This window comes from Prunus persica, chromosome G4 (genome assembly GCF_000346465.2).
Source record: "Prunus persica cultivar Lovell chromosome G4, Prunus_persica_NCBIv2, whole genome shotgun sequence".
Classification (NCBI taxonomy): domain Eukaryota; kingdom Viridiplantae; phylum Streptophyta; class Magnoliopsida; order Rosales; family Rosaceae; genus Prunus; species Prunus persica.
The window spans coordinates 78296-90207 of NC_034012.1; the positions used below are offsets into that span (position 1 = coordinate 78296).

General features: G+C 36.0%; 2 protein-coding genes across 4 annotated transcripts; both read left to right on the plus strand.

The window, feature by feature from the left end:
• LOC18780089 (protease Do-like 10, mitochondrial) lies at positions 181-7467 on the plus strand. Its single transcript, XM_007211325.2, has 8 exons — positions 181-776; positions 1093-1338; positions 2330-2525; positions 2978-3237; positions 3619-3746; positions 5067-5270; positions 6668-6718; positions 6906-7467. The coding sequence occupies exons 1-8, from the start codon at positions 326-328 to the stop codon at positions 7155-7157; spliced, it is 1788 nt and encodes a 595-aa protein (XP_007211387.1). The 5' UTR covers positions 181-325; the 3' UTR covers positions 7158-7467.
• On the plus strand, positions 7890-11111 carry LOC18778190. 3 transcript variants are annotated; one of them, XR_002271143.1, is made up of 6 exons: positions 7890-8298; positions 8392-8491; positions 8691-8870; positions 8949-9066; positions 10284-10437; positions 10635-11111. XR_002271143.1 is itself a non-coding variant. In XM_020561681.1 (5 exons), exons 1-5 carry the CDS (start codon positions 8037-8039, stop codon positions 10350-10352), a joined length of 729 nt encoding a protein of 242 aa, XP_020417270.1. In that variant the 5' UTR covers positions 7890-8036; the 3' UTR covers positions 10353-11111. The 3 variants fall into 3 exon arrangements, 1 of the variants encoding a protein (XP_020417270.1); XR_002271144.1 differs by having other exon boundaries at positions 10664-11111; XM_020561681.1 differs by having other exon boundaries at positions 10284-11111.

The following is an 11912-nucleotide window of genomic DNA, read 5'->3' on the forward strand; positions in this document are numbered from 1 at the left end:
AAATCAGACGATTGGACCTTTTGGGCTTTGACTTACATTACATTTCAAAGATCTAAAACGACGTCGTTTCGCGGGAAAAATAAATGAAAGGGAAAAAGATAGCGGGAAAAGAAATGAAAGGGAAAAAGATCTAAAACGCAGGGTTCTTTTTGTTTGTTGGGCCTGACATTAGCCTTGCCCATTGTTCGAGCCTAAACTCAAAACCTACCCTGGCAGTTGTTATTCTTTCTTGTTCACCGTCTCTGATTTCTTTCTGGCCTTCCTCTTCTTTCTTGTTTCAGACATTAGACCGACTGCCAAGAGGAACGAGGACAAAAACAAAGAGATGCTGGGAACTTCCGTCCGTGCGCTCCGCAGGCTTTGCTCTTCATCTTCTGTTTCCTCTATTAACTTAATAAAAGATTATACTAATAAGGTCACGGCAACGGCAAGAGGGACTAGTATCTGTACTTGTACCATAGGCGCAGCTAAGGTTGAAGATATTGCTGCTTCTTCTTCTTCTTGTTCCTCCGAGCCACTTAACTCTGAAGCTCACAATGAGAATGGCCCGTGCCCATGCCCTTCAGTAGCTGCAGTGCACGTGCATCTCCTCAGGAACAACAACAAAATTAGACGACGGCGTTTAGGTGATCGGAGGAACAATAAGAGGAGCACGACGGATAAGGATGCAATAGAGCTGGCGTTGGACTCAGTGGTGAAGATCTTCACTGTGTCGAGCAGCCCTAACTACTTCCTTCCTTGGCAGAACAAGTCCCAGCGAGAATCCATGGGCTCCGGTACTCTAACTCTTAACATTCTCTCATTTCTTCTTTCTTAAGTCTAAGAGTTTGAGCGAACATAAACAAAACTAAAATAGCAGTTCGGATAAATAATTAAATAAAAGAAATGAAAAATAGCAGCTTACTACGGCAAAGTAACACACAAGAAAGCCTTCAATTGTGCCTAACATATCTTGCATTGTCGAAGCTTCAATTTTGCCACTTTGTTGTTGCCTGCATAGTTAATTTTAGATTTTAACGTTCATCAAGTTTCTTTTGCCTTACTTGCAAAAAAAATTTCTAACTTAGAATTACTTTTATCCTAATAATATAGGGTTTGTAATCCCTGGGAAGAAAATTCTGACAAATGCTCATGTAGTGGCTGATCATACCTTTGTACTTGTAAGAAAGCATGGCTCTCCTGCCAAGTATAGAGCGCAAGTTAGAGCTGTTGGTCATGAATGTGATTTAGCCATTTTAAGTGTTGAAAGCGAAGAGTTCTGGAATGGTGTGAATTCCCTCGAGTTAGGAGACATTCCTTTTCTGCAAGAAGCTGTTGCTGTTGTTGGATATCCTCAAGGTAACGATAAACTTCACTATTACTACCACTCTGTTTATCTTTAATGGGTTCCAAATAATTTGTCATGATACTTCATTGCGTAATGCCTATGTTTATTTGTAACTTGTGAATTTAATAGTAGAATGAACAGGATGAAGAGCTGTTGTGGGTGTGGTACCAAATCTTATGAGGTATCTTTAACAATTTATAGTTAGGTATTTTGATGGTTCATTGTTTACATTTGAAGCAAGGGTATTTAAGCATGGTTATGTATTATAGAAATTGGATCCTAGTGGCTGATGTGATACTGAAATCAAATCTTAAGGTTGCAGGGATTTCTGGCAAATATGAAAATTGATTTGTTGTAAGAAATGGTTAATAAAACCCTAGGCACACCTAGGTGTCCCTAAGAAATGACACCTAGGAAGCGAAGGCATATTTGTTAAGACGTTACACAGAGGCCTGCTAGGGCTCTTCAATAAACTAGAAAAAGAACAACTAAGTTGAGTAGGAACTTCTAAAGCATTAAAGAAAAAGTCTCCAAAGCATAAAGTTAGACTCATAGTCCGCTGATAGAGTGAATTCTGACTTGACTGAAAATAAACCTATGTAATATTTCTTATATAATTAAAACTGAAGTCAGAAATATGAAATGAGACTCTTTGACGCAGCTACTTGAGGAGAAATCCTCGAACCATATTTCTAAGTTCTCTTTTTTTTTCTAATATGTGTAAGAATAGGCAGACTCATTACAGAAAGGATTGATTCTTTGTTGATCTCAAAGATGCTTTTCTTCATTCTTCATATGTTTTGATGGGTGTCTATTCTTCTTTAGATATCTTCCTATTTTGAATTTACAGCTTCTTTAGTTCATTGTCCTTGTGTAAGGGCTTTTATCCTGTTATACCAATGCCCTTGGGTTCCACCTTTAACCAATTAATAATGAAAGGCTGAAAGCATGGTGCAAAGTGATAACGTTTAACTTAATTAATGCTTTGCTTTTTGGGCGCAGGTGGTGACAACATTTCTGTTACTAAAGGTGTTGTTTCTAGGGTCGAACCCACACAATATGTGCATGGTGCAACCCAGCTTATGGCAATACAGATTGATGCAGCAATAAATCCAGGGAATAGTGGTGGTCCAGCAATCATGGGCAATAAAGTTGCTGGTGTAGCTTTTCAAAACCTTTCTGGTGCAGAAAATATTGGGTAAGTCTTGTTTTAATTTAGATTGTCATCACTTAGTTTGTTTAGATTATAGGACATTACCTGCAATATTCATTTACATTTTGTTGGCTAGACATGTTGACTAATCAGTTACCTGTGGAAGTGCTTTGTTTGCGGTCAAGAATTCATTTGTACTTTGCGTGGCATTTGACTTTGTTGTCGTGTTTTTTACTTTACCCTGACTATGTCTTGAATCATCAAAATTTATCCAACAAGCTCTAGAATACTTGCACTATTTGACTCATTTTTTCCACCTTTCTGGTTCAACAAGAACAAAGGTGTGATTTGACGCTTAATACCGCAAGTCCAATCCACAGGCAAACAAATTTATGTGATATATCACGAAGCATCTTTCTCTCAAGTTTAAGCATTTACTTCTAAGAGCATTGTTAACTTTGGCTAAATATATTTTCTTCATCTGTTGGAATTTTCAGTTATATAATTCCTGTTCCAGTAATAAAGCATTTTATTGCTGGAGTGGAAGAAAGTGGAAAATATGTCGGATTCTGCTCTCTGGGTTTGTCATGCCAGCCCATTGAAAATGTTCAACTGAGGAACCACTTTCGGATGCACCCTGAAATGACTGGGGTATTAGTGAGCAAAATTAGCCCTCTTTCAGATGCCTATAAAGTCTTGAAGAAAGATGATATTATCCTTGCTTTTGATGGAGTGCCTGTAGCAAATGATGGAACAGGTAGTCACTTGTTATTCCTTAACTGTAATAAAACAATCTTGTGTGGTTGTTGCTCATGTCGGACCAAGAATGACATCTTACTGACTCGTTTCAATGCAAATGTGGAGATATTAATAACAATTAATGACATTAAAATTGAAATCAACTGTCAACTTCTAGTTACAATGCCAATACATGTGTGTGAAACAATCACAATGTATGATCGGCTATTGCAAACAAAGCTTTCTCCAACTTACCAAGTCACCCTAAGGAGTTTGGATAACAGTGATGATCTTTCGGAGAGATTTTCCTTTTTTTGGCAGAGTGGAGGTTTTTTTGTTTATCAGATATTTGTTTTCCCCTTGTGTTCTTAATTTGTAGCATGATTTGTGCACAATGCAGTTCCTTTCCGAAACAGAGAGCGGATAACATTTGACCATTTGGTTTCTATGAAGAAACCCAACGAAACAGCGGTAGTTAGAGTTTTGAGGGACGGTGAAGAGTATGAAATCAATATCACCCTTCAGCCTGTAAGTCTTATCACCATTTTTTAATGTTTGTTTAATTTGGTGGTTTCTCCATCTTGAAGAATCATAAGTATGATACCAGGTGTCTTTAAAATTTAAGAATTTTTTTCTCTATTTTTTTTGTAATTCAAATGGAGAAAAGTAACTGGATTAGAGAAACAATCTTTTGAAAGACAAAAGTCAAGACATTTATGTAGAATATGATTATTTTGGTCGTCCTGTAATTGTTGGGCCATTGAGTTTATTTAAGATCTGGCTCAACTTTCTCAGGCTAAGGTCAGGCTGCCCATGGTTAGAATGGATAACAAATAAACACTGTTTTATGAGTAGTTGGTATTATATGTGCAAGAAAGATGGAATGTTGGTTGTTTACTTGCTCAGCACTGATTAATATTTGAGAGTTGGGGTCTCAGCAGTGCTAACTTGTTCAGCATGCCCTAGGCTATGTATTTCTGGTTTAATTTTGTTGTGGTTGGAGAGAAATGGTAAGGAAGGGAAGTGTGGTGTAAGATGTTGGAACTTTTTTGACAAAGCCACATAATGCTGTTCCTTAAATCACAATGATTTTAGTAACTCGTTCAGATATTTGTGCATATGATGCTTATTAATTTCTTTCATCTCTTGTTGGCCTTAAGAATTTTAGATGTCATCAAATTTTGGTCGTTGTTGCTTTGTGATATTCAGCCTCTTGTGTATTAGCACAGGATGATTAGTGACACTTGACTAGCAGATTTTGTAAACAAAATTTATTAACTCACTGAAGCTTTTTTATGCAACCATATTGAATATGTTGTTCTGTCATTATGCATTTTTCTGTATATTCACCTCTTCCAGTTGTGGACTTTTGAACTACCATCTCGTTGCGGTGGTAATTGGTTTGGTCCTCACTGCAAATTTAAAACTTCAATAGGTTAGAGGTACATAGAAATTTAGGATATATGATTATGATTGTCTAATCACTGATGAAGATATTCTTTGCAATTCAATTTAGAGTTATTTCCTTGCTTTGCAATTGAGTTTTGAGTTGTTCAATTGTGCAGTTGCTAAAGCTCTTTTATGCAACCGCACTCAGTTGGTTGTGCTGTCATTGTCCATTTTGTGTTTATTAGCTCTTGTACTTGTGGAATTTGAACTACCATCTTATTGTAATGGTAATTGGTTTTGGTTCTCAGTGCAAATTTTAGAACTTCAATATTTAGAGGTAAATAGAAAATTAGAATTTATGGCTATGATTGTTTAATCAGAAATGAAGATATTCTTTGCCATGCAATTTAGAGTTGTTTGGTTGTTTTGCAATTCTTTATTAGTTGTTGAATTATGCAGTTGCAGCCATTAGTTCCAGTTCATCAGTTCGATAAACTCCCTAGTTATTATATTTTTGCTGGTTTGGTCTTTGTTCCACTCACTCAGCCATACCTTCATGAGTATGGAGAAGACTGGTATAATACTTCACCTCGACGATTGTGTGAAAGTGCATTAAGGGAACCCCCAAAAAGGGCTGGTGAACAGCTCGTCATCCTTTCTCAGGTCTGCATATCTTTTTCAAGTGATGTGAGTCTTACATCAGTATTGTTTTGTTGATTGTGCGGTTGCATATGCCACGAAGAAGACTTTGTAATGTACAATGATAAAAGAATGTAAAGCTCTGATGTTTTTTTAGTTCAAATGCAATGCCATGAGAAGAAATAAAATGCTGTCACGGACATCCTTACTTTAAACTTTAGAATGGGGAATGTGTACAACACAAATGTTAGTGTTTTAACAATCCACCCAGAGTATTCTCTTTAATTGTTAACTTTAAACTTTTCATTGTTGATAAAATATCATAGCTTTTCTTTCTCAAACTTTACAATACTTTAACTGTCGTTCTATGTGTTCATTCTCATAACATTTGTATTTTTGGAAATCACTGATTGAAATCCGTCAAATAAGGCCGACGATTGATATTGAATCATGTAAAGAAAATTTATGGAGGTATGTCCTAGATACCTGAAGACTTAAACAAAAAGAGAAAGATAGATACATAAAGACAAATAGATACAAAACAATTTCATCATGAATTTCAGCATAGCTAATCTTTCTTCTTTGAATTGCATTAAGAATGCAAAGAAATTATTTGTGATATATTTGTTTTATGAAAGTTTAAGAAAATTGTGCCACTCTTACATTTAGCTAAAAGGACGCAGTAACAAACTATATTGTTGCAAAAGACAGTGTAGATGATGTACGTACAGATACTTCATTTTGTGTAAACATTTATGTATACGTTTGATCTTTGTCTTCATGTGGATTTTCATTTTAACATACTGTAATAGCATCGTATACATATGTAAGGCACGCTCTTTGCAACCATATATAGTCATCTTGTAAAAGTTCATGGATTGAATTGTTGAACTATACATACAGAATTAACTTTCAAAGTTTAGCTTCGTCATTTTTAATGTGATGTAATCAAGGAGACATTTTTCGGGTTTAAATTGGATTTTCATAAAAGCATGAGTACTAATTATATTGTGATTCGGGTTGTCATCTGGGAATGAAGGGTGAGTCTACTTGCTCTGAATATTAGAACTGGTTATGTAAGGCAGAGGTACAAAGTATCTTGTTTGAAGCAGGAAGGAAAGTTCATCTACCCCTATCCCTACTATGTAGCAAAATGAAGATTAAGTTGGTGTTCACTAGGGATTGGAGAGAAAAATTAGATGAGTCCATGACGGTTGTCTTCTGATGAAGTGCAGCCATATGTCCTCCTGTGCTACTTGGTGCAAAACCATTTGGTTTATCATGAAGAAAATGCTGATTTTTACTTATGCTGTATTATAAATATTATATTCAACTGCAAAAGCACAGTTAGGAATTTTCTTCTGATTCAGCAAGTAATTACAATTATATTTATTTTTGTGATAATTGTTTATTTCGTTCAGGTCCTGATGGATGATATCAATGCAGGATATGAACGTCTTGCAGAGTTACAGGTGTGAGCAAAATTCTAATTCTATTTCCGTAACACATCAGTATCCATTATATTTGAGGTTACATTGATGCTATGTTATTGTTTGCCCAAGTAAATGATATGATAGAAGGTTTGCAGGATAGAACTTGGCAATCTTGCACATTTACTTGTTTACCTGTCTCATGAAAATTTTAAACTTGTGGTGGCAGGTTAAGAAGGTTAATGGGATAGAAGTTGAAAACTTGAAACATATATGCCAACTTGTTGAAAACTGTAGCAAAGAGAGTGTGCGCTTTGATTTGGATGATGATAGGGTTATTGTGTTGAACCATAGTTTAGCAAAAGTTGCAACTTCAAAAATTTTGAAGTGCCACCGAATACCATCTGCAATGTCCAATGATCTTATTGATAAACAAAGCAACTTGCAAACTCAATACCTTGCTCAAGAGTTGATTTGCTGAAAGTGTGACTTGCCTAATACCTTTCTGACAAATAGAATGGCATGAACATTAAGCTGTAATTCTCAAGCCGGATCTTCCTCACAATAACTTCTTAACAAGGAGATTAAGAGGGTTGGAAATGGGTTCATTTTTTGTATTCTTTTATGTTTTTGTCGATAGGATAATGTGCTGTTTGGCTTTTGTTTCATTCAACATACTAAATATGCAGATTCTTATTGTATAAATAAATGCTCTTTAGGGTGTCAGTTCCTCATGGTTTGAGTTTTTCTAGGGTTTTCAGTGGTTTTTCGGACCGATTGGTCTGGTTTTATTTCCGGAGTTTTACCTCTTGATATCAGAATTGATGCCTTGAAAAATGGATATTGGGTTAAAAATTGAAAACTTCAACTACCAGGATTCAAATTTCCTTTTTCCTATATTTAGGTATACTTTGAATCTATATATATGGCAAAAGACATAGAATGGTAAAACATTCAAAATACTAGAAATTGACTTTGGTCAGTTTGTAAACATTAATAATTGAAATTATTAATTAAATGAGGATAATATGATAAATTCATATTTTTTTTATATGAAAAAATTAAAATTAAAAAAAAAATTACATAATGAATCTTATTTTTATAGAACATAATTATCCGTCATCTTTTTTAATTCTAAAATAAATTTAAATTTTTTATTAAAAAAAAATTCTTGCAGGCGCGTAAGCATGTGTTAAAAGACTAGTTTTATTTATTTTTAGCAATTAAAATTTAAAAGTAAGAAAAGCCACAAGCTACGTAGTGGGACCATAAGTAACCCTCTCGACTCGAGAGCCATGGAGGGCTCTATCCTTCACTCAGTAGCTCACAGTTCGCTCTAAAGAGTCGCAACTCTGGCAGTATGAATGCAGTAACTCTCTGCACCCACAATATTAACTTTAATATTCAGCATCATTTCTCAGCGTCCGCGAATCCCAATTGGCCCAAATCCTCTTCAATCCGTCGCAGAAACCCTAACACGGCTACTAGGCCTTCATCTTTGGTAATCGAGACAGTGGAGGGCAAAGCTGTTTCAGATTCTGAACGAACTCCTCCATACGTTGCTCGTCGCCTCATTCTGCTTCGTCATGCTAACAGTTCCTGGGAAGACCCTTCGCTAAAAGGTTCCCTCAAATTTCTATCTTTTTTCTTTTCTTTTCATTATTTAGAGAGAAATCCGAAATCCTATTCATTGTAATATGTTTGCATGATTGTAGATCATGATCGGCCACTGAGTGAAACAGGACAAGCCGATGCTGTCAAAGTCTCTCATAAGCTCCAACAGTTGGGTTGGATCCCTCAACTTATTTTATCTAGGTACTAATTAAGGGCAGTGTTATTCCCACTCTCATTTGTCATCCTGCACTCTTTTGTTTTGTGAGTGCTTTAAAATGATAAAGTGCAGGATGACAATCTTGGAGCGGAAAGTAGCTGCCCCCATTAATTCAGAATTTACATTTCATGTTGGCTTTTTAAAATCAATTCGAATTTCTTAGCTGCCGTTTTTGGGCTGTAGCAATGCAGTGCGAACCAGGGAAACTCTTACGATAATGCAGCAACAAGTGAGAGGCTTCTTGGAAGCTGAGGTCCATTATATTTCAAGCTTTTATTCCATAGCCGCCATGGATGGGCAGACAGCTGAGCACCTTCAACACGTTATCTGTAACTATTCAAGGGACGACATCCTCACTGTCATGTAACCTCTGGCTCACTACCTCATTTTTCTTATGCTAAGCAAGAAAGTATGATATTAGATCACGTTGCAACTATACAGGTGCATGGGACATAATAGGGGTTGGGAGGAGGCAGCCTCAATGTTCACAGGTGCCTCCATAGAACTGAAGACTTGCAACGCTGCTTTGCTTGAAACTACTGGGAAATCTTGGGATGAGGTTAGGCTTCTTTCCTTTCCTTGTTTTTCTATTTTCTGAAATCAACGTACATCTTGTTGTCATCTCTGTGCTCTATGTCAATGTAATGTATATGTTTATAGTAAAACAGTCTTCTGATTATTCTTAGGAGTTTTTTTTTCCCCCGAAAAAAGAAAATTGTTGGAGGGTATCAAGTTAATTCCATAAAGATAGGAGGTTTGCCGAGGATCTATGTTCTCTGAGATGATCCTGGCTACAAACTCGTCCACCAAAAGAAACTTAAAAGAGATAATCAACTAGAGAGATGGGAAATGTTTTGTTAGTGACTATGAATTACAAGACTGGGAAAGCAAAAAAGAAGAAGAAATCCTCAAAGACAGAATTCACAAGTAGAAGTAGAGAAAGAGGATTTTCTAAGTCCTTCCCCTCCCCACCACCCCCCCCCCCCCCCCCCCCCCCCCCCCTCTCCTGATGAAGGAAATTGTAAAGAGGTAATCACCAAGTGAGAAGTGGAGGAAGAGATTTCTAAGTTCAGGGTTTAGATGGGTTCCAAGCACTGGGTTTGGACTTTGAACTTTTGGATTGTTTTATCATGTGATTCCTTAATTCTTGTAGGGTTACCACTTCAATTCAACTTGATATCAATTGTCAGTTTTGTAACTTATAATAACTAACTGAGAATGTTTAATAGGGGATGGGAATTTGTAAGAAGGCAGAGTGGCTCCAAATCGGAATTGGCATTCATTACTAAGAAGAACACTGGTGACATTAGCAGCATTTTGTCCCATTACCATCGTTCACAGCAGCCATAAAGTTAGGACCAAAACATTGAACGGAATGGCACTTGTCTCTTAGGATCTAACCCTTTCATTTGGCATACATTCCTAGCGGACAGATTTTTGAGAGCGTCCTTAAGCTGAGACACGTGATTATGGAAATAGAAGTCTTTAACATCATTTGCTATGACTTGAAGTTAAGGAAAAATTCTATAGGGAAAGGTTGAGGAGAGATTATATTTGTCCATGTAACCTCCCTTTTCTCCTTTTCAATTTTCTGATTAGTTTGAGAAGAATTAGAGTTTCTTGTGACAGCTTTGGTCATACCATCTGGGCTGGGACAAAATCATTTCATTTACTCCTTTTCTCCTTTTCATTTTCTGATTAGATTGAGAAGAATTAGAGTTTCTTTTTTCCTTTTCTACTATTCCACTGTTTATTAATCCTGCATTATTGTCACAGGCATTTGCTTTGGCAGGACTTGGGGGGTGGAAGCTGCAGGGTATTGTGAAACCAAGTACCAGCTTATAAAATTTTGCGTATTTTGAATGCCAGCCACAACTTTAACGCACCATACTAGTCCTTCCTTTTCTCCAAGAAGTATATCACATATTTGGTTAGTCTCTGTAGCTAAATCTGCTTCCTTGTCCAACCATCCTACCTTCTTATACCCTTTTGTCAATTTTGCATAAAAGTTGGGAAGAATTTTACCATCTTTTGATTCAAAAAGCATTCTGTGGTTGGGGAAAAGTTTAAAAATGACTGTAATTCGAGGTTAATCGAGATTTACTGGTAGTAGTTTTGATACTACAGATCCTAGTTGACACTTGCAAGGTGCGCAGGGGAGAATGTTTCACGCACAATCTCATCCAAAAAAGGAAGTGCCCGCTGTTGCTTATTGGAGGACGAAGTAAGATTGGTGCTACAGTTTTTAATTCATTGACTACTTCTACTTCCTGAAGTTTACTCCAGATCAACACCTGGTTTTGATATATCTATGAAAGATTATAAAGTGATGTGCTAATGCAATCATCTGTTGGAAGATTTTTTTTTTTTTTTTTTTTTTTTTTTGGTGTCTGTGGTCGAAAGAAATTTAGTTTTTTTTTCTTTTTAGTCGAAGGATTTTTTATTTTTTATTTTTTAAGACCTTTCCTATTAAGAGGGGTGATAGCATGCTCACACACAATACACGGATACTAGGATTCAAACTCAGTGGGAGTAATTGTTCCAAATCATTACACTAATAGGTCCTTTGTTGGTTGAAGAAAATTTTAGTTTCGTTTGGTCCAAGGAAATTTTAATTATATAAAACACACCCCAAAAAAAAGTATCAAAATGATCAAGGAATTTGTAACCAACTTCTAAAACTATGTGCATCTCTAGTTTTTTCTCTACCATAGATCCATCTGATGTTGATTTTAGGTAATGGTATCCAACTCACCTTGGAGAAAAAAAAAAGAAAAAAAGAAACTCACTATTTATAGTACGTATTTCAAAAAGGTGCAAAGGGTAGCGGTTATAACTTCGTCATATGAATGCATATGCTTTAGTCTTGTTGGTAGGAGGAAACCAAACATCTCATCAAACAGCTGCAGTTTCACAGGCGTTTTTGTAACCATGCAAACATATGCTATGGCAAAATTCGCTCTTTGTACCGATGAGGTCATCTGGACAGAAGACGGGCCACCAGGCTCTCTCCAATCTTGACCAAAATGTATGGTTTTCTTTTCAGTTTGATAAAATCCCAATCTTGCTATATAAACAATATCGTGAATTATGGTACATTAGTCAAGTAACACTCATCTTTTTGTCATTAGTTTATCAAATGCATATTCTTAAGGTTATATCTCTTTTAGCCAAACCTCATACATTCCAAAGGTTACTTCATCCAAATACTAGCAAATTTAAAGAGAGAAAGTGAAATGGTTTCTTTCAAATTTAATTGAGTTAAATAACAAAAACAATAAAGTTCTATGCTTAATACTTTCTGACATAAATTGCATCTTGATTGTGTGTGTGAGAGAAATTCTCCTCCCTTATAATTTAGATTATCGTTTATACTTTTTTTTGGGTACATTTACAACATGAATT

Coding starts and splice junctions, on each gene's coding strand:
- LOC18778190 (XM_020561681.1), top strand. CDS start 8,037: ATGAATGCAGTAACTCTCTGCACCCACAATATTAACTTTAATATTCAG. Junction 8,871..8,948: donor GACGACATCCTCACTGTCAT/GTAACCTCTGGC, acceptor GCAACTATACAG/GTGCATGGGACATAATAGGG. Junction 9,067..10,283: donor CTGGGAAATCTTGGGATGAG/GTTAGGCTTCTT, acceptor TTATTGTCACAG/GCATTTGCTTTGGCAGGACT.
- LOC18780089 (XM_007211325.2), top strand. CDS start 326: ATGCTGGGAACTTCCGTCCGTGCGCTCCGCAGGCTTTGCTCTTCATCT. Junction 1,339..2,329: donor TGTTGTTGGATATCCTCAAG/GTAACGATAAAC, acceptor TTTTGGGCGCAG/GTGGTGACAACATTTCTGTT. Junction 3,238..3,618: donor TGTAGCAAATGATGGAACAG/GTAGTCACTTGT, acceptor TGCACAATGCAG/TTCCTTTCCGAAACAGAGAG.